This window comes from Akebia trifoliata, chromosome 9 (genome assembly GCF_017979445.1).
Source record: "Akebia trifoliata isolate Shusen 1 chromosome 9, ASM1797944v1, whole genome shotgun sequence".
Classification (NCBI taxonomy): Eukaryota; Viridiplantae; Streptophyta; class Magnoliopsida; order Ranunculales; family Lardizabalaceae; genus Akebia; species Akebia trifoliata.
The window spans coordinates 541,862-564,332 of NC_141383.1; the positions used below are offsets into that span (position 1 = coordinate 541,862).

Consider the following 22,471-nt stretch of genomic DNA (forward strand, 5'->3'; position numbering starts at 1 on the left):
TTGAAGCAAACTAGATAGCAAATCTATTTTGGTAGATAGTGCGATATCTGAATGCCAAAGCTAGTGACAGTTCATTTTGCAGCCTGATTTAGCAATTCGTCGGGGTGTTCGGATCCTTGAGGGTAAAGCTCTCCCCGAATTAAAAGATTGTCAGGTCCTTGAGCGAGAGCTCTCACTGACGATGTCAGATCCTCGAATTTTAGAAAATTCTCCCTGACTAATGCAAAAGTGCACGTGTGTGCAATGGTGTGATGCTGTGTGAAACTGAGTAAAAATGTGCCAGGTCCTAGAGATCTTCTCTCACTGACAATAATGATTCAAAATTGAGATGCACTTATGCAACGAAAACAATCATAGTAAGGTTTAACAAAAGTAATTGGAGTTATAACATTGTAGGAACTTCGTTAATCCTATTTGAAATTCTTTTTAGAGTTTGAAAAAGTTTGAGTCTCATTTATCGGACTGGAGCCTATTGTAGCCAAGCTTCTCAGGCTAAGGAACTTAAACAATCCTATTAATTCAATATGATTTCAAACAAAGCTGGAGTCTCGTTTCTCGGACTCTGGCTAAGGTTTACAGGAACTTAAACAATCCTATTAAAATTGGAGTCTCGTTTCTCGGACTCAAACTAAGGTTAATAGGCACTTCAAAAAGCCTATGATTCAAAACGTTGGAGTCTCGTTTCTCGGACTCGAACTTAGGTTTATAGGCACTTCAAAAAGCCTATTTATTATTCAAAAAGTTGGAGTCTCGTTTCTCGGACTCGAACTTAGGTTTGTAGGTACTTCAAAAAGCCTATTCATTCTATGATTCAAAAATTGGAGTCTCGTTTCTCGGACTCGAACTTAGGTTTGTAGGCACTTCAAAAAGCCTATTCATTCTATGATTCAAAAATTGGAGTCTCGTTTCTCGGACTCGAACTTAGGTTTGTAGGCACTTCAAAAAGCCTATTCATTCTATGATTCAACAAGTTGGAGTCTCGTTTCTCGGACTCGAACTTAGGTTTGTAGGCACTTCAAAAAGCCTATTCATTCTATGATTCAACAAGTTAGAGTCTCGTTTCTCGGACTCGAACTTGGGTTTGTAGGCACTTCAAAAAGCCTATTCATTCTATGATTCAACAAGTTGGAGTCTCGTTTCTCGGACTCGAACTTAGGTTTATAGGCAATTCAAAAAGCCTATTTATTATTCAAAAAGTTGGAGTCTCGTTTCTCGGGCTTAGATTTATAGGAACTTAAACAATCCTATTAATTGATTATATGATTCAAAATCGAGCTCAAAGTTTGAAAGATCAGGCCTTTATCTGGATTCGTAATTATCATTGGGTTTCGTCGGACTTTTAAGCTTTTGTATGATTTCTTTTTATCATGTGATTAAGAACAAAAAACTTTGAAATTAAATGACCTTCAAAAATGCCCCTAGTTTCAAGGTTGGCTTTAACTAGGACTTGACTACGAGACTGATGGAATGGATTACGCTTGAAAAATATGGACTCTGATGTATGATAGATAGAAGAACTGACATTCTCTTAAATTTAAGACTCTTAAGATTATCATATGTGCAATAAAGAATTGAACATTTTCTTTCGAATTTCTTTTGAAAAATGCTTGAGCTGGACTTAAAAAATCTTGATAAATATTAGAATAAAAGATCTTCCTCTTCAAAGTGGTTGATGATTCTACATCTTCCATTAGCGAACACTTTGAACAAGTAAACATACTTTTGAAGATCCTACAATGTTCAAGATGACTTCTGATTTTTTCGACTTCAATATTGTCTTTGTCGGATGTGAGCTCTTGGCTAAAAGACAAATATCGTGACTTGAATGGTTCTACAGTTTCTGCACAAGCTTCCTTCTGAATTTTTCTTCTTGACGGGACCTTTCCTCCCATTTGATGATGCCCTAATTTTTGCCTAGATCGCCTCTTTAGGTTTTCAATCTAGCGGACTTTGTTTTTCTTTTTTTGATGATGCCTTGATTTTTGCCTAGGTCGCCTTTTCAGGTTTTCAACCTAGCAGGCTTTCTTTTTAATGGTTATGCCCTAAATTTTGCCTAAGCCGCCTTTTCAGGTTTTCGACTTAGCGGGCTTCTCTTTTTTTTCTTGATGATCTTGTATAACCAACTCGACAACTTCTCAGTTCCCTGCACCTTAACCGAGTCAATTAGCCTTCAGGAGGACTTAATAGGTGGGCTTAGGATATGGTTTAGAAAGAAAAGATATAAGGCTCAACTTCTCAAAATGCCCCTAGTTTGATATTCTCTCTTCCTATCAATTATTTTGATTTTTTTTCTAAATGCCCCTAGTTTGGCATTCTTTTCTCTTTATCAATTCTTTTGATTCTTTTTTCTAATGCCCTTAGTTTGGCATTATTTTCTTTTGAACATTTCAATAGTAGATTTTTCTTTTGGATGACACTTTCCTTAAGAGAATACATTTTTCTTTTAATGACCGGGCCTGAAGTAACTTCTCAGGTTGCCTACGTACCCCAAATATTTCTTTTTTTCCTTTTGGGATCAGGTCAAAACGTAGTTCATAATAAGATTCCCTCCCAAGGTGGGTGGGTGTGGTTTAGAAAGAAATAGGCTATTTGATTTTTTTAGAGGCTGCAAGGGACTAAAGAAGGTTTTCTTTTTCTTGGTAAGACAGGAAAATGGTTCGACCAAAGAAGGCCTCCTTTGGTGAATGCTGCTTGACTTGGTCAAAGTTTCAGGAATTCGATATCTGAATTGCTCTGTCGAGCAAGGTCTTCTTTTGAGAATGAATATTCTTCAGTCTTCTTTTGTGAAATCGAGTATGATTGAGTTTTCTAACTCTAAAACTTCGAGAAAATCTTTTATTCTCTTATGAATGAAAATTCTCCTCTTTTGAGTGAGAAACCTGGTAGATCCACTTGTAAGTCTTAGTGTCTTTGTCGATGCTTTCAACCATATCATTTTTGACCAATAATCTTTGACTTTGAAATCACTCGACTTTATGTCTTGATCTATATTTTTATACAATCCATCCATATATCCTTATGAGATCATGCAAGAAACATTATTGAATTTCTCAAGTAAGTTTACTACTCTCTCATGTTCTCCTGAGGATAATGTATCACCAATTTGCACTTCTTGAGTGTACTCTTTAATTCCAATATTTATCAAATTTGATTAGTGAGCTTTAAGTCATTTCTCATGTTAGATTGTATGTTCAAATCATTATTACACGCACTGATAATCATAAGCTTCTATATTTTATTGGAATTGAAAAAACATAGACTGACAAACTCGACTAAAATTTGAAAGTTGAAGAAAGGCTAACGTAACTGAGACAACTAACTGGATCTAAAGACTGACAAAAACTGGATTGAAACTCAAAGAAAACTCAGGGACAATTATCTACAAAGAGAGAAGGTCCTTCTGGGTGGATGGACTACTTAGACTTGACATTGGTACTTGGACTAGACGATTCTTTTGAATGACCCAAAATGACACAGATGAGGGTTTAGAACGTTTAGGGACACCTAAGATTAACCATCGATTCTGAAGGTTTGACTCTTATCCACATGATTAAAGTTTCGATATAGAATAGCCCAAGTCCGGTGGAAAATATCAAATCCAAATGCACCATAAGTCTATAGTGACCAAGAAAGTGAGAAAGGTTAGATGCGGGTCTACCCCTGATTGGGATTGAACCTTTGATCAGATAAATTAATTTGATCTTAAGATCGAATCTTTCTAGATAAAGTGGTCTGGATCTTTAAAAGTGAAACCAGTTAGTCCAACTGATTTGGTATTGATCAGTTTGATCCATTTGTCCATTGGGTCAACTGGTTTAAGTGGTTCAAATTAATCAGTACATTTCACCGATTGGGTAGGACCGATATTGCGGGTTTTGTTTGATTATTCTGGATCGGTCTGCCCACCTACCTGTTGGTTGGATTGAATAAAGCAACCCAGGAACACCCATAGTCAATTCGGGTCGTGACCTATAGGAAGGCTTCTAGACTCTAGGTTTACTACATGCAATGCATTTTTATCTAGCCACACTTGCCTAAGCACACCTATATACCTTTCGATACGTGGTGACTTGGTTTGATATACCGTATAGGTGATAATCTAAAACCTCAATTCACTTCTCTGAAGCCAAAAACAGCCAGTTCAATCTCCAGTTGAGAGGTGGCGCACAATGCTGAGCAAGGGCCCACTTAAATACCTCTCGTCTAGAATAGACGTAGTCTATCCCCCTCGTACAGTAGGGTACAGCGGGGCAAGATCTTGCTTAGGCACCGGTTTTGACCAAGAAGTGCAATTGATATACTTAGACTATCTTTTATACCTACGGGTACGAGTCAAAAGTTGTAGCTTTCATAAATGGTTTGGCATCCCACGAGGGGACCGACCACGTACTAGTACTACGTTGGCAATCAGGACATGTGACTGTGTGGCTTACAATAGGTCAAAGGCTCAGGTCGCTCCAGCCTGGGTGCATCAACATACTTCTCAGAATCACCTGATTAGATGGTATTGATGCCCCCAGTTTGATATACCCTAAGGTACGTGACTGGAGTTGTGGGTTTCATGAATGACGTCGCATCTCCGAAGAGACCGGGCCACGCACTAGTACCACGTTGGCTAAATGGGACGTGTAAGTGAGTAAAACAGTAAACGTGCATGTGGTGTGTGCAAAACAGGGTGGGGTGTGCCCGAGACCTTTTCCAAACAAATGGGCCCATGGCCCAATCAAACCAATTAGAACATGAATTATATGGATATAAGCATCATTCCAATCACATAAACATTTAATCATGATCAACATTATGACCAACATCAAACATGCATTCCCAATGATATTATGGCACATTAAATAGGCAATTATCATGAATTAATAATATGGTCCGAACCATGGAAATAAGCATGCACATCACCTTCATATACCAATCATGGTAGTTTATAGTCCCGATCATCGCAATATTTTGATAAATTTCATAGTCCAATCACGGGTGTTTTGGGGCGACCCGAAATAATTCGAAATTTCTAAGGGTTTTGAATTAAGTGTATAATAATGATCAATGAAATAAAGAGGATGGTTTTATTTTTATTTTTTTATCATTATTTTTCTTTTAAAATCGAGTCTAGCCCAAAAGAAATTCAGAAAAACAGAAAAACTTGAACATGTGTTGCTGTTTAGCAATATTCAAAAAGATGATTTTGCTGTTTTTTTTTTTTAACTTCCTTCCAATTTTTTTATTTTGATTTTTTTCTTTTTTTAGAAACAAATTAATTTCCTCTCTTTTTAGAAAAAAAATTGATCTTAAAAAACCAAAATAATTTTGGGAAACAAATTATATGCCGCTGCCAATGATCGAATTCATCCGGCACATGTCGAGATCGGTCTTGCTGTTTTAAAACAGCAGGATATCGTCGAGCTCAACGTCGAGATCAGCAGATTAACGTCGAGATCAACCCTTAACAGCAGCATAGTCGTCGAGATCAGCAGTTTAGTCGTCGAGATCAGAAGCTTAATCGTCGAGATCAGCCGTCGAGATCAGCAGCTTAATCGTCGAGATCAGCATGTTATCGTCGAGATCATCCTATAACAGCAGGCCAGCGTCGAGATCAACAACAGACCAGCGTCGAGATCAACAGCAGACCAGCGTCGAGGTCAGCCTGTAACGTGGGATTTTTCGACGAATTGTTCGCCATTTCAGTGCTGTGATGAGAGGAATCTCTCTATGAACCTCCTGCTAATGATTTTAATCTATCTGAACCATTAAAACTTTGCCATTTCTATAACAGCCACAAGAGGCAACGATTTCACGAGGAAACCTTCGAGATTGGTAGGTTTGACGATTCTAAACCTCACGTCTCTAAATCAGATGAGATCAGGAATCTTCTTCAAACATTAAAGGCTTAAAACCGATCAGAGTGGACAGTTCAGTCAGACCGAGCGGTTTCTGTTGAGAACGCGAAGAACATGATTGAAAACCCGATTAAGAAGAGGGCGCGAGGTCGAGAACAAGATCAAACATCCATTCTTTAAAATCAATGAGTGATAAAATCTAGGTTTATAATTTCCCCAAACAATCCACTTAATTAGATTATCTTTCCTTCTATAATAAATTAATCCACTACAATTGTCACCCAAGAACACTAAATTCTTTACAAGCCTCTGTCAATGGTCATGTCAAAATATCCTTCTAAACTAACTCCCTATGTGTCTATGAGAATTAAATCAAGAAGAATTCATTAAGAATAAGCTCTCATAAGGGATGCACACGCAACTTGAGTATTTGTCTATCTCAAATTAGCGTATGTTACTCTATCTAGGTCATGAACACAAAACAACTATGTCGATATTATTGAGGTTCACCGATTCAATTCAATCAATGGCCAGTTAATTAAATCACATTAAACATAGGATAAAATAAACAATCACATGTGGAATCATAGAAGAAAGAAATAAAACTAATCAAATATCATGAATGGGTTCAATTATAACCCTAGAATAGAAATTAGTTCATCATTGAAAAGAAAACAAAATCACAAAGTATTCAATCATTCTTAGAGATTACAAATATCAAGAGAAGAGATAAAGTTCAGAAAAATAAAACTCAAAAGTCGAATCTCCAACTCTCGTTCTCCTTCTCGATCTTGTGTCTCCAAGAAAAATCTCAAAACTTCTGTCTAGAATAAAGCTTATTCGTTCCTATTTATAGGTATGGAGTCATTAGGGTTTAAGAGTCCCAAAATCCGTCTTTAATTTGGTCTCCAAAAATTAACGTGTAAAGTTAGAAACGTAAGCAGGCCATGGCCTCAAAATATGCCATGCCGCGACTTGTATTTTCATATTTCTATTGTGCAATTCTTGAATTCCCGCTGCGGCCTCGTTTTCTATCAAGCTGCGGCTTGAAGACTTTTTACCTTGTATGCTTAGCTTCCTTCTTCCGAAAGTGAACTAATTTGGAGTCAGAATTTCTCCTAAACGTTGCCAAATATCCTAATGTTCTATATTGTTTATAAACTGCAAAATAAGCGTAAATATCAAATAAAAACATAGAATCACATAAAAAGTATAAAATAAACTAAACTTAACTAAAAACAACTAAAAGACTCTAAAATTAACAAAATATTATATTTAAAAGTGATTAATTCGTAGGTATAAAACCTACTCATCAATAAGCTTTGACTAGTTGGTTAAAAGTTAACTTTGTCCAATTCTAATTTTAAGGATTCTATGGATTTTTGATGGACCAAACTCATATATTTAGATGTCTAATATTTAACATGGATCACTTGGACTTAGTTAGATCGTAAGTTTTATCTAAGAAAACCCAAAACCCAACTTCAGGAGCCTTGTTCCCTATCAAAGGGCTCAATTTGAATCTATGGAGCCTTTTATGACTTTTCGGAACCAATTAAAATTTTGATTCCCACAATGACCTAAATCAATTTGAATCGTAAGTTTTAGTATTGAATTTGAGTACCCAAACAAAAGTTTGTATCTAACGGCAGAGGAATACACACACAAAAATAATAGTAATAATAAATAAAATTAAAGCCTTAGAAATTAGTGCTTGAAAATAAATGTCATCAGTTTATAAACAGAGCGTATCTCAAATATTAACCAAAATCTGGAGGGGCAGTTTTAAATCATCCTATCATTTGTTTTTTAGTAAAATAAATGATTATTGTGTACAAAATTATTTTAAAAGACAAATATCACAAGTTCCCGTAAGATTCATTATTATATGATACTAAAGGTTAGAAAAAATATGACAAATGATCTATTAAGACCTTGTAAATCGAATGATTAGGATCGTCCCAAAGCGCAAAATGAAGAACAAGAGTTGTGTAGCAAAATACATTTATACCAAGCCTTACCAAATCAAGTAGAAGTATGTAAATGAGAGTGTAGAAAGGTTCATAGGTTCCACAAACAATGACATAAATTTTAAATTTATATTAGAAGTCTAGAACAAATTGGTTCTGTATTTAAATTTTAGAAACACTTCAGGGTATTTTAGTTATTAAATTAAAAAAAGAAAGGACACTAATTATGTAACTTAAAGTTCCATTGGATGAATTTTTTTTTCGCCCACAGTGATCCACCAATCACATGAGCCCACGTGTATTGAATGGGATGTCGAATGTACAAAATTACCCTTGTTAGGCTTGATGTGGCACGCACTAAAGAGTCTATGACGAGAAATTCTGTGAGCAAAAAATCACTCCCATTGGAGTTGGTCTCAATTACTTTTGCTTCTGACCTATTCTCAACTTATGGATTTTACAAAATTGTATCTTAAAATTGCAAATTAATTTATAATTTACCTTGCCAGTTTGTGAACTTCTCTTTGGTATATGGCTTGAGGCATGTTATAGTCCAACTTGGCCAATTCAAGTAACATAGGGTTCATGTTCCCTTCTTTTTCATAAGCATCAATGTACCACCTAGCCTCTAACCTTGGCATCCTCCAATGCAAGGGAATCTCCAAGGCATGGACAACCTTTTTACCAAGGAAATTTGAAAGGCATTGTGTTTCCAATATCTATATTCTTCAAGTTTCTATATCACAAAGAGGACTTTTACCTTGGTGAGCATGGTACCCATGTTGTCTAAGGAGTCTAAATCGGAGAGCTGTAACATATAGATTATTGTGTAACCAAAGATTATCGTCAAAGTTGACGTCTAACACTCTCCTAATCTCCTCAAAGTGATAACCCAATCCTAGCCTTTGGATCATGTCAATCAAATCGAGTTGAGCCACTAGATCTTTTGATTGGTTAATCAAATGCCTCACATTTTCCTTCAATATCTCGGCTCTCTTCCCATACTTCTCCCCCCTACAGAAACCAACATTCAAGATTAAGTAAGATCCAGGCAACCATTCAACTAATATTGACATTAAGGACACGCGTAGTTATACCGTGTAATCACTCCGTAGAGATATAGGGAAACCATAGTCCCAACAAGTTGGTGGGTAATTTGCTAATTGTCTGGTAACCGATGGATCGACATGGGTGTACTCAGACCTTCATCTGTGGTGCATAATGCTTAGGAGGCAAGAGTGTAACTGAGCAAATGAAGGGTGAAAAGAGGAGAGGAAGAGCCATTCATTCTACTTCAACTGATACTGATATGTGATGATTAGTGAGGAACACCACCACCACCCAAGTAAGAGAAGTGTAATCCTTTAAAAATCGCATGGTAGTCCTGTACTTTTTTCCATGTCAGCCTTAAAGTAAAATACAAAATAAACTAACCCTTTTGAGGCCAAAAAGCGATTTAAAAATCAGGAGCTTCTTATTTTACGAACTTAGCCAACAGCTCACACTCGTTGCACTTGCACCCCCTCCATCCCTTTTCTCTATTAACCAACCAATTACTCCAAAAGACTGAGCTGATGGGGAATGTGCAACTATTAATATAAGAGGTTCATAGGTCGAACTGGGGTATGATACATAAGCTATAAGGGTGGAAAATTCGTTCGAGGAGACTTGAACCCGTGACCTATATGAACCTAACACTTTGATACCATGTAAACCAACCAATTACTCCAAAAGACTGATTTGATGGTGTTAGCCAACCAACTACTCCAAAAGACCGATCTATTGGAGAAGAGGAGAACTATAAATATAAGAGGGTCACGGTGCCTAACTGGGGTATGACTCACCCAAGAGTGGAGGAAAATATACTCTCAACACTCCTCCTCACCCATAAGAGTGGAAAGATTCAAACCCATGACCTATACGAACTAGCGCTCGGATACCAAGTTAAGTTTGGGGGTCCAACTCAAAACCAATTGGCACTGAGCGGAGAAACCTAAGATCTTATAAGGAGTGAGACAAGGTAATTTATGTTCGATGTGGGACTAAACTCAACATGCCCCCACACTTGTGGGTCGGACTGGGCCAAAACATGTGAAGATGTGAACTGGGTGATGTGAAGGAGAGAAAGGCCCACAACAAACACTCATTGCCTTGTCTCTCTCCTTAGAAGCTCCTAGGCCTCTCCACTCATTGCCAATTAATTTTGAGTTGGACCCCAAATTTATCAAATGGGGAAGGCACAACTATTAATATAAGAGGGTTAAGGGTCGAACTAGGGCATGATACGTGAGCATGTGACACCCAGGAGTGGAGGCCGATAATACAACACTCAACATTCTCAAAATGCATCTTAATCGATAAGAGGTTATCAAGAAGAAATGTGTCCATTTGGCAACCTTTTACTGACCGGATTGTACTAAGAAACTACAGAAGGGACACATTGGGCATCTTATTTTAAGTGAAGTGGATTCTGATAACATGTGAGGGGCAACGGGTGTGAACCTTAGGCCACCCCAAACCTTTGGGATAAGGTTTTGTTGTTGCTATATTTGATGGGTCCAAGAAGTAGGATTAATGTTTCCAAAATTTCTTATTTCAATCTTGTTTTAAAAAATCAAGTGGCATGCATCCCCATTTTTATTTTTTAGATGGAGTTGATTAATTATGCTAGAGATTTGATTAGGGGTTTGAAAACATTGAGTGGTAGATGCCATTCACGAACTGGTGGATTTCAGTTCCCCGTCCTTTGTTTAGATTCAGCAAGCACCATGGATCTAAACCACAATAGGCCTTTTCGCCACTTTTTGTAGTACGTTGTTGAGCTTGGTTAACATTAAGAAATAAACAAGCACCAACACTAAGGTCTACTTCGTTGAGGTGGTAAAGTTCGTGATGTGATACGACAGCCCTATGATCAAAATCTTGATCCCACCTTCACACGAAACCAAAAATGGCCATATATTCTCGCAAACACACAAGGAGAAAGTAAAGGATGTAGATGTAAGATTAGAATTGAAGGCTTAATGAGCCTAGCAAAAATTAAACTACATTGAAACTTTCCAAAATACATTGAACTCCTCTTAACAGGATATAATGGAGTACATTATATAGCACGTGGAGCAGTGAGCTTTCATGTGTCCTACAATTCACATTACATGATAAATTAGAGATATCCATGCCTTATGGAGATCCCATTTGTTTTTTTCCATTATACAAATCAACAGATCAACTTCAAGCCTTATACCAATAAAGATGACAATAATAACAATGGTGATGATGAGACAATCCTTCATAGAAACGAACTCGCATCGCAAACTAATCAGATTCCTCTTCGGAGGTAACATCCGACACTTTATCATCATCGTCATCTTCAACTTCATCTTCATCTTCCTCAGATATAACAACTCTTTTGGCAGTCATCTTACTCAATGCTGCAGTCTTGCTTGCCCTCTGCGACCGTGTGCTTGTCAGGCTAGGAGTGATGGGAACAACAGAAGTAGGTGAGGTTTCATCTTCATCAGAAGAAACCTCTTGGTGTCTCACTCGTCTCCTGGACCGGGTAGGTTTGGTTGAGCACGGTGCCTGTGTTGGCGGCTCTGCTGCCGCTAAAGCGTCCATAACAATATTCCTGTCCAATTCTAACCTCCCTGAGAGCATTCGAGAGAAAGTTCATCAAAACAAAAAGAGAAGAAAAATAAATAAATTATGCTGTTATTTGAACTTGAATTAAAATGGATTAAACTGAAATCTGCATTAGCTTTAGGCCTCTAATGCTGTTTTAGAAACTCTTTTCCAAAAAATTATATGGGCGACCATAAGAAGAGCTTTACCAAAAATAATATTGGCTTGATCTTGTGACAGCTCCATATCTGGATTTTCATCTAGGGATTTGAGACGTGCAGCCATATATTTCAACTGCTTCACAAGTTCTTTATCCGTTAATACGGATTCAGTCATGCAGTTCAAAAGTCCTCTAATACATTTAATTGCACCTTGCTCGGATGAACGGAAATGAAGCAGAACAAATATTTTACAGAGTCCTGACAAGTATGATTTCCCAGCAGCGGTCTTCTTTGTAGGAAAGCTTGCCATCTCAAAATATATAAAGCAGAGTAGACAAATAAGAAATTAGAGACTTATTTCAATATAAATACAACATCCAACCAATGAACTTTTCCTAATATAACAATCAAGAGTTCACATGATTATGCAATTAATTGAAAGTAGAAATCTTCATTTTCTTTTACTTGAAAATCTTAAAAACAATAAGAGATGGAATCTTGTTATGTCAAGAGTAGTACCTCTGTGGCAATGCGAATAGCCAGCCCTTCCTCACCACAATCGAAGTCAATTGATGCTTGCCCAGAACCAGCAGAATTTTCTGGTGATTTATTGCTCCCATGTTCGTCCACCATTTCAGTTTCTTTCGAGTAAAGAGGGGTCTGCAACATCTGTAGCATGAAACGAGATGCTTGTGTAGCACGCTTTCGCAGATTAGACACAAGAACTGGAGATCCTGTCGGATTGCCATAAATGCCAGGCCAAATTGACCGCATGACGGGTATGAAAGCCTTGGAGATGCACTTCTGTATATTTGCAAAAAAAGAAAAAGTTGATTTCACCAACATTATGTAAGACAGAAAAAAAAATTAACATACACACATGCCCAGCAAGTTCATTCTCTTTTTTTATCCCCATACTATGTTCAATAGCAATTTTTGACAAGTGATTTCTATGATTTATGCAGAAATGTCTCAATAGTGTTGCCAAAAATTTAGTATCACAACATTGCTTTTCCAGTACTTTAAGCCAATCTCAAAAGGTAAAAGCCCTTCATACGAAAATGCAAGCAGAATAGGCATTAAATATATAAATCATCTATAACATCCCAATTAGCAGACTAAATTTATGCACTATGCTCTAACCTTATAGAAGGCTAACAAACTTAAATGGGTACTCAAAGCACTCCAAAAATACAACAAAAGCTTGCAAAAGATCCATTTTTGTATTCTACCAAGTTTCAGCTCAACTTCACTTGAAGTAGAGCATTTTCAACCTTGTCAATAATATTAAATCTAGTCATCTTTTTATTTCTTTTTCTTTTTAAAATTTTTTTTTCACTAAGATGGGATTAAGGGGCAGAGCTACATATCCTATTGATATGTCACTCTAGATATAAGACAAATATTACTTGCCTTGTGATTGGCCGAGAGTGCTGGATAGTGCTCAAAGAACACAGATAAGGATTGTTTCAACCTGGTAACCAGAAACAAAAGACAAACAAGTTTAATTAATTATCCTTACAGAGAGTGCTGGGGAAAAAAAAGGGACAAGATGCACACCTCTGCAATTCTTCTGTTTCATTACTAAAATACAATCTGATAAGTTTGGCTAAGATTAAAGGATGTAAAGAAGCAGATACGCTTGGGTAATTCTCACTACAAAGGAGAATCTTTGCAAATCCTTCCCCTAAAATACCTCGAACTGACTCGTGATCATTAGTTTCCAAGGATTCACCCCGATCATCTCTGTCAAATCCAGCATATAAGAGATCAAGCAACTCAATGCTCGAATATCCATTTGTGTCGCTAAAATTAACCGGAGTGAAACTCTTCTTATCCTCCTTAGGTTGTGATAAAAGAATGTGTCCCATGGCTCTATCAACTTCCTGAGGATCATGCCACATTGCAAGATCAATAAGTGCCTTAGTCGCCATGATTCTAACTGGGGAGAGGCCATTAACAAAAGAAATCCTCAACTGATTTATTAGTTCTTCACTTGGCTTCCTCTCTAACAACCCAAAGAGACCAAGACACCTCGTAGCAACCGTTTGTACATCCAAGTGAACATGTTTCACCTGCATCATTCCATATTCCATATAATTTGGAAAAGATGCTTAAAACCATTCATAAGATAGAACAATTTTTGTCAAAGCAGCTAGTCAAACAAAGACAAGCACCTTAGCTGAAGCAAGAAAAAAAAAAAAACATTTTCCTTACTAACTTAGTAAGATTTTAAGTCTTACGAAGGGTCGTTTTGCTCAAATGGATTTCCCATTGGCAATCCAACACCACAGCCCTCTAGATTTCATGGAAACACTCTTATCCAAAAAAAAAAGGGGCCTTGATCCAAGGTTTTGAAAATGGACGGCTATTGAACTTCCACGGAACTCCCAAATTTAAAATTAAAATTCAACAGTGAAAAAAATAAATTCAAAGTATATAGAATTTTGTCCTCTACAACCCTGTGGGATCGGATCATGTTTTTGGATGCCACAAGGTGACGTCAACAACCCTTAGTAAGAGTTAAAATCTTCAAAGTCTAGTTGGACTCAAAAAATAATATTTCAAATCGGAGCTTTTACTCAAATACTTACACCAGGAAGCAGTAAAGAGTGCAGCAGTTCAGAAGGCTCAATGGCCCCTCCTTGTAAGAAACGAAGAGATTTTATGTTTTCTAAGAGAAGGCCAGTCACTGCAAGACAGTGCATCCACTGCATAAAGTCTGCAGTTCTCTCCCTACAAGGTCGAGAAAGATTCTCGACAACCCCAACAACCACTTCTGCAAACTCCCCAACAGAGGCATGAACCTTCTTTGCCAATTCTGACACTGCAGTCGCCCATTCCCTATCTCCACCAAGATTGATTCCATCACCAATAATAACCTCAATCCCATCCTCGTCCACTTCATGCTCAAGAGGCAAGTGCAGCAACTCCTGCACAAAAGCACTAGCGATCTTCCTATTTGAAGAGTCAGAATAATCGAGGATCCCACCAAGCAATAGTAGCTGCCGAGACGTGAACCGATAACTTGGTCCTGAAACAATCACAAGGAATCGCGATACTTGAGTAATCAAGATCACAAACAAACTAATGTTGACCATTAAAATTCTATCTTGCCTGCAGCAAGATGAGCTTTGACCAAGTCAACGTAATCGGAAATTGTTGCAGGAAGCAGTCTCTCTAAAAGGTCATTTTTATCAGAGGCTTCTGCGGCATATATTGCAGCTTCGGTGCCTGTTGTTACCGCAGCATCAGAACCTTTAGCCTGTTTGAGGATCCATAAAGACAGTCATAATAAAGACGAAATATATATTCTGTATAATAAATATGCGCAGATTTTGATTACAAGAAGTGGCAACTAAAAGAGCTCAAATCTTCAACATAAATCTCAAACAACAGTCAAGACATCCGCAGTTTTGGAGAATGGCAGACAAAGCTGCAATCAAAACAGTTAGGGTAACAGGGTACCTCGGGTAAAGTGTCTCCCAGACAAGCCCAAGTGAATTCTCGGTGATAATGTATATTTTAATTCCATAAAGAAATAAAAATAATATTGCAATAAAAAATCATCTATTTATTTATTTAATTGCAATGTGCGAAACCTAAAAGATATATCAACTTTAGACACCTATTTGGAGTTTGAAAGACTCAGAAAATCAATGTAGTTTTGCTTTAGAGTGGTAGACTTGCAAGTCTACTTCAGTTTTGTGTGTGTACATGTATATATTCTTCTAAACCATAAAGAAAATGCCACATTGGTTTTAGATTTCTAACCTAGGCAAATGCTTTAATACACGGCACCTTGGTGCCTAGAGAACCATTTTTGTACTAAGACCGGCCTAAGCACACATCTAAAATCCCCACCAGGCAAAACGCTTGCCTAGGTTATGCCTAGGCAAAGCTATGACTACACTGAGAAAGCAAGTCAATCATAGCCAGAACTACAAGTAGGAAGAAACTTTGGCTAGTAATGAGAAGCAGTCTGATCCTCCCATAGGTTAGAAAACAAAATATCAATTAATGTGTCGCATATACATGAAGTTAGACATCAACTTAGAGAAACCAACTGAGATTAAAGCTCCAGTTGGGTTGTACTGGAGTAATATATGATGGCCCTAATTGCAATTGAAAGATAAAAGATAACATACTATGTATTTTAAGCTCCCCTAAATTAATTTCTTTGCCCATGAAGAAATATTCCATACATAACAGGAAAAAAAAAAATGCTTACTTGTGCTTCAGTCTGCAAGTGCCTACATATAGTTCTCCAATAAAGAGCAACCTCAGCTTCTATCAGCTTAATGCTTGGAGCGCATTTCCCTGAAAATGGATATCCCAAGAAAGAAATTAACAAAACAAAATAAACACAAGAAATGGGATAACATTTGAGTACTAGGTAGAATTGCAGATCCTGTGTGACTGCCATTATTAAATCAAGTGAAAAAAATTATTTCGAGTTACAAGTATTATTGGTAACCCTTCTTTGGAATTGGCCCAGACTCATTTATGAAATCCCTCATTCCATTCTGTCTAGGTCATGGGAACTGGTGATACCTCCACCCAGGAGAAATGTGTATTAGGCCATACATAAATATATGTACCTATAAAAGTCTATGGTCACTGTAATTACATGGTTGCAATTTAATTGTTATATACGCTTTAAGAATCAACAACACATTTAAGTACCATGTTCTTATGAAAATATTAGAAAACAAAGCTGCCGAAGTTTCGTGCAACTGTTATAAAAATATCAAATAGAACTGCTATCCGACCATAGATGAAATTTTGAAAAGTAAAAAATAAATAAAAACACCCTAAACATACCGATTTCCTCTACTCTAGAGATAGCAACCCTATGACTGTACTTGACTGGAGCTGTACATAACTAGCTAATGGTTAAACCTAAACAGTCCTTTTTTTTCAAGTCTGGCTAGGATCTTTCAGTCAGATTTAGGTTTGACCATTCCAATCCAACCCGGGTTGGAGTCCATATCACAAATACAATGATAAAATTTCTTGAGAACAAGGAGAAAATATAATCAGCTTATTAGTCTTTCGTAAAATACCAAGTATGGCAATTTTGTTATTTCATTCACAAGTGGCGTTTAGAAAACATCTTGCAGTTAGTAAAAACAATGTTTACAACAACAGTTCATCCTTTGTTAATTGAAAATCCAAGCATAAGTTTAATGAAGCTAACATGCTAAGGTACCTTTTTAATAATTTCAAACTTATCATAGAACATAGGACCTTTAAGAAGTTATCTTCACACAATTTCAACCAACCTTCGTTTGCATCAGTGATCGATGATAAAAATTGTTGAATATATTGATCTTCTTTCATATCCACCATGTCAGCTTTTAAGAGAGATCCCATTACAGCCTCCCCTACTGATTCATAAGTTTCCACATCGAGAAACTTTAGAAGCACCACCGGGTCTCCGTTGCAACACTTGACAAGCCACTCATCTTTCATCAACTTCAAACACTCCTTCATTACAGACAACGACCTATCTGCTAACCCCCTCTGAAGAATAATGGTCCTAAGCTTGATGCTAGCAATCACAAGAAATGAACCCATTAGGTGCCTATAATCATATATAGCTACAATATTTCCAGCTAGGATTACTAGGCTAGATTTTTGTAACCAAATAATAATGTTTTCACTAATCACACATGGCCACACCACACCCTATCAATTTTCTTTTCCTTTCTTTTTTTTATTTCAATCAAGTACATTACAAACTTTCTAGAATTAATGAAACATAGAGGAAAGATACAGAAAACCTGTGTAACAATGGCATGATACATATGGTGGTGCCTGATAAAAATATGAATTGTGTGGCGCCATGCTGTCAAGAAGCCCCAAGCATAGACATGTTCATGCAAAGTTATCATAATTTAATAATCTAGTTACATTTAAATCAGAAGGTGTTTCAAAGTTTAACGTATGGAAAGAAATATATGCCAAGTAAAAGAAAATAGTTCTATATTTCATCGTGCAATCCAATTATATATCGTGGAAGATAATCCTCTTTGCAATCGCTTGGACTATGTGGAATGAAGGGAATGGAAAGGGCATTCAACACAACAAAGGATCCCTTGATTCAGTAATCCTGAAGATCAAGGTGTCTTCTTACTGCCGAAATTCCCATTTGATGATTTTGTATTTTGTTGGGAGGAACGTTTCATTGGGTGATTTTTATTTATTTATTTTTTGTATGTCCTGTTTTATTTGAATAGTGAGGTCTATATTACCATTCCTTTTTTTAGTAATCTATGTGTTCCCTTTATTAATATATTTTCCCTTTTATTGATCCAAAAAAATAAAAAAACAACATGGTTGTGCTTCAAACTTTAATGTAGGGTTTGGAGGACAGAACACACTGCATTCTTTTAGGAATCATTTCTATAGAAGCCATTATATTATAGGATGACAATGCCACATATTTCAAAATTATGTCAACACATCTCAACATGTTGATGTGTCAAGATGGCAAGCAACCCTCAAATGTTTTTGTCATTGTTACATAAGAAGATACTATATCGCATCATCACCAATTATGTCTACTAAAAATTTATATCAATGTCAAAAACTAAGGGAAAATAAACTAACACGGATAATATGATTAAGACTAGAAATTACCTTAGGCTCTGAAGGGGGAATTTATTAGCTAAGACACAATATGCCGCTCTACGCACTGACTCACTCACGTCAAGTGTGCATTCAATAATTGTTGTTGATGTTGCATTGGAAGGTGGCAAAGATAGAACTATCGTTTTACGAACCTCCTGCAAACATTATATTGTTGGTCTCCAAAAACAAAAAGGGTTCTTTTATCAACATACAAAATAAAAAAGCACAAAAGCACCCAAAACATGATCCAATTTATTCATCCTAGTGATTCTTTGATGTAGCAAACCATCTTCTTTACTAGATATTAAATTAAAAGATGAATTATTTATAATCACAATGATATATTAGTTAGATACTTGTCATTTTTATACAACTCCAATAATATATTCAATAATTAAGAAACAAATTTATAAACAATATAGATTGAAATGGAAAAAACTATTTCGTAAGTTAAATAAAAGGGCATGTAGGATTGCCATTTCCAAGCCAAAGAAATATATTTTTTAGCAAAAAATATGTTTATTGGTGTAAGAATTTGAACATGAAGTAAGCTTAACTGTAAATATGTTGCAATTGCATCAAAGAGATTGGCAAGTATACATTTCTAAATCACCCAAAAAATACTTATAACACTTGCAATCAGATATTTTTTATCTCTCTACTCTTCGCAAAAAGGAAATCGAGGAATGCGACTCCAATTCTTCCAACAAAATTCACGGCCTAAGATAAAAATTTTGCTAAATTGTATGGAACGCTTACTGCATTTTGTTCGAGAGACAAAGCCTGGAGGAACAGATCAACAATGTCGCTGTTCTCTGCATCATTCGCAAAGCGTGCAAGGGCTCGAACTGCAAACGTACGGATCGCCGGGACCTTATCCTCAACTCGAATCTTCATGCAATCTATCACCTCATCCCAGAGTTTATTACTCACTTCCGCGTCATCTGGCAACCTCATTATGATCTACATCAATAAATCATAGAATCTAACTCAATTAGAAGGCACAAAATGTAAAATTAATAGCTAATTTCGCTCAAAACAGAAGCCCTAATCATTCGAAGAAACATGTGGTGATTTTAATTTTTACCTCGGAAATTATTTGGCACGATCGGAACCTAGCGTTTTTGTTGGAGGCAACAGAAGCGATAAGAAGGAATTGCAAGAATTCCTCCAAGAATGCATCACAATCATTGTTGTTCTTCTCGTCTCGGTAAGCAGAAAAGACCGCAACGAGCCGAACGATCCGTTCGGCTGAAGGTGTTCGTCTCTGGAAATCGAAGAGAGGTGTTAGGGTTTTGGTGAAGGCGGAGAAGAATCTGTGAGGGGATGAAGAACGAAGTGACGAGAGCTCCTTCAGCTTTCGGTTATGGATGGCGTAGGAGACACGACTTTCATCGAAAACCCTAGCGATCTTCTGCATCAGAAGCTTCTCTTCTTCCTTCTCCGCCATTAATGGATCTCTCTCTCTCTCTCTCTCTGCAAATTATCTCCAACCAAACTTTCAATCTGAACTCTTGGGATTTGGGCGGGAAATATGGTAATTTTTTTGAATTGGATGATTTGTAGTCTATAGTCTCTCTACTAGGGATGTGAATGGGTACCCGTTTAACCGAAACCAATACCCCGGTTCTAGACCTTTTTTATTGGAATCGATTAGAACTGGATCTAAAATGAAAGCAAACCGATAGGAACTAAAACCGTTACTTCTATCCAATAGGTATTTGGAATCGATTTATTTTATCATTTCTTTTCATATTAGAGATGATTTAAGGTATTTTTTATTTTAAAAATAAATACATGTTACATAAAACTCTTCAATTTTTCATATAAATTATCGAAAATTTAAAATGGGTTAGTCTTCTAAAAAATTATTATATTTAACAAAGATTAATTTTTATTTTTAAAAAAATAATTAATTTGTATCTTAAATATAACAAATTATAACTAAGTTAATAATTTTGTTGATAATATGTAAATTTTTTGAAAGAATTTTTTTGATTTTATAATGATTTGAAATAATTTTTTTCTCATTTGATTCTTGAGAATCGAAATCGATGGGTATCCATGATTTTTTACGATTCCAATTTTGATTCCATTTATTTTGGAATCGGACCCGAAATCGACATGAATCAGAACTAAATTAATCTAATGGTTAAGATTTTAAGTTCCTTAGGAACCTAACCGGAACTAACACGTTGACACCACTACTTTTGACCTTTTCAAATTGATGACGTACTTTGTTGACTTTAGTCTTTTTTGAGATGCCAACTTAAAATGATCTAAATGTCCTTATCTTCAACTTGACCCTTGATTTTTTTTTTTCCCCAAAAATTTATTATCTTCAACACATTGAAGATATCTCATAAGGGATCCCTCAAAGGTAATATTCGATCCAACAATATATCTTAGTGAAGGGAGCATTCTCAGAGGTTGGAATCTACATCGTAATTTGATGAAAATGTCAAATTTTATTAGAAGAGTGATTCCTATAATGAATTATGGTCCATAGCTTGTGATTGAGTAGTTATCCTTGAATAGATGATGTCTCGTTATTCATATATAGGTCTATTATGGGGAAATAACTCGAAGGACGGGCTTATTTATAATCACTTTTTTTTTTTCATCTCACCTACTCACTTCTTTCACCCACCTAAAAAGTGGGTGTAACGAGCAATCTAAGATTTACTCATACACCCACCTATTCTTTTCTTTTAAACTCATTGAATGAACGCTCTCTCTTCTCTCTTCAATTACTATTCCATCCAATATCAATCGATCAACCCCTAAGTCGTCCACCGCCTCTCTCATTGATCACCTCTCACTCACTCTCTTCTTCTTCTTTGTCTTTGCGAAAGTTTCAATAAGGGTTTCATTGTATACAACACAATACCTTTAGAGCTTGCAAAGTAGGTTAGAAATGATTATGACATCCTCAACTCCTAATATAGGGGTAGTTAGAAAATCTCGACAAAAAAGAAATTTCATTCAGTTGGTCAATACTGAATTCTTTAACATAGATTTGGTAGAATTCTATTGAATTTACCTAAAAGGACTACATAGATTGCTACAGTATTTCAATCAATAGGTTATTACCGATATTTTTAAGGTAGATTTAGTATTTCCCTATTAAATCCATACTTAACGGTTTGGTCTTGGATTACCAAATGGAATGAAAATTTTGAAGGAAAAAAAAAGTGCAAACATAGAGATTGTTTCATATAATAACTGATATCCTACCTACACTCATATACACGATGATAGAAAATATCTTTTAAAACCAACAAAACATTAAAATCTAGATAAAATCTCACCTCCATTGATTGAAATGCTTAATGTATACCTATAACCTTGTTGATACCATGACTTGAATAAAAGATAGATATCAAATCCCAATTTTTGGATACGAATATCCCCCAATAATGGATGAACAATTGACTTTTTGACAAATTTTGGGAAAAAAAATCGTTCGATGAAGTGGATTCGGTTTGAACGTTGATAGGGTTTTCTGTGAGGTTGAGTTTACTTTGAATCAGTATGAGTGAATATGTTTCTATTTGAGGGGTGAAAGGTTGGTGTAGGGAGTAATTTAGTAAAAGGGTAGTGGTGTCATTGCATGATTTATTAGAATTATGGTTTAAGTAAATGAGACAAGAAAAAAAAAAAAGTGGGTGCAAATAGTCTGCCTCATAACTTAATCAACCCGAGGAATTTCTTTCTAAACATTCCCTAACTTTTAGGCGGTAACTCGATAATACATTTAGTTAACTTTTTCTTACTTAATGCCCCCTCATTCCCTCCTCCCCATTCAATTGGAGAGATCAATTGCTCAAATTGTCAAGATTGGCTATTTTGACAATTGTTGATCTCGACTTTTGAACATGAATCATTGAGGTCAATGACTCATATATCTATTCAGCCCTTCGGATTTCTCCACTATGAGTCAAGAAGAGTGAGAATGATCACTATTGTGAGTGATCGAAAGTCATATTGTCCATTTTTTTCAAGTAAAAAAGATTTCTCCCTTCTTGACTAATTGGAAGTATTAAAGGAATGGTCATAGGAGAATTCATCATGGCATCGTAAGATGTCTCGCCAAAACGAATTGATTGGTACAAAAAATATATATTAGAAAAAGTGAATGAAAAGAGTAAGAAGAAATGGAAAAAAAAAAAGACACTTCCCAACCATACAACAAAGTTCCCATTGACGGTATGCTTGACGTAGACAAGCTCTAAGATCA

The 22,471-nt window shown here is 36.2% G+C and overlaps 1 protein-coding gene across 1 annotated transcript; it reads right to left on the reverse strand.

The window, feature by feature from the left end:
- Positions 1–10,814: 10,814 nt before the first annotated feature.
- On the reverse strand, positions 10,815–19,740 carry EMB2656 (ARM repeat superfamily protein). The gene is made up of 12 exons (XM_086454422.1): positions 19,319–19,740; positions 18,991–19,194; positions 18,241–18,386; positions 16,881–17,149; positions 15,827–15,915; positions 14,713–14,860; positions 14,190–14,629; positions 13,156–13,670; positions 13,009–13,069; positions 12,115–12,399; positions 11,644–11,905; positions 10,815–11,460 (listed from the first exon to the last, which is right to left on the reverse strand). The coding sequence occupies exons 1-12, from the start codon at positions 19,679–19,681 to the stop codon at positions 11,129–11,131; spliced, it is 3,114 nt and encodes a 1,037-aa protein (XP_086310548.1). The 5' UTR covers positions 19,682–19,740; the 3' UTR covers positions 10,815–11,128.
- Positions 19,741–22,471: the final 2,731 nt, after the last annotated feature.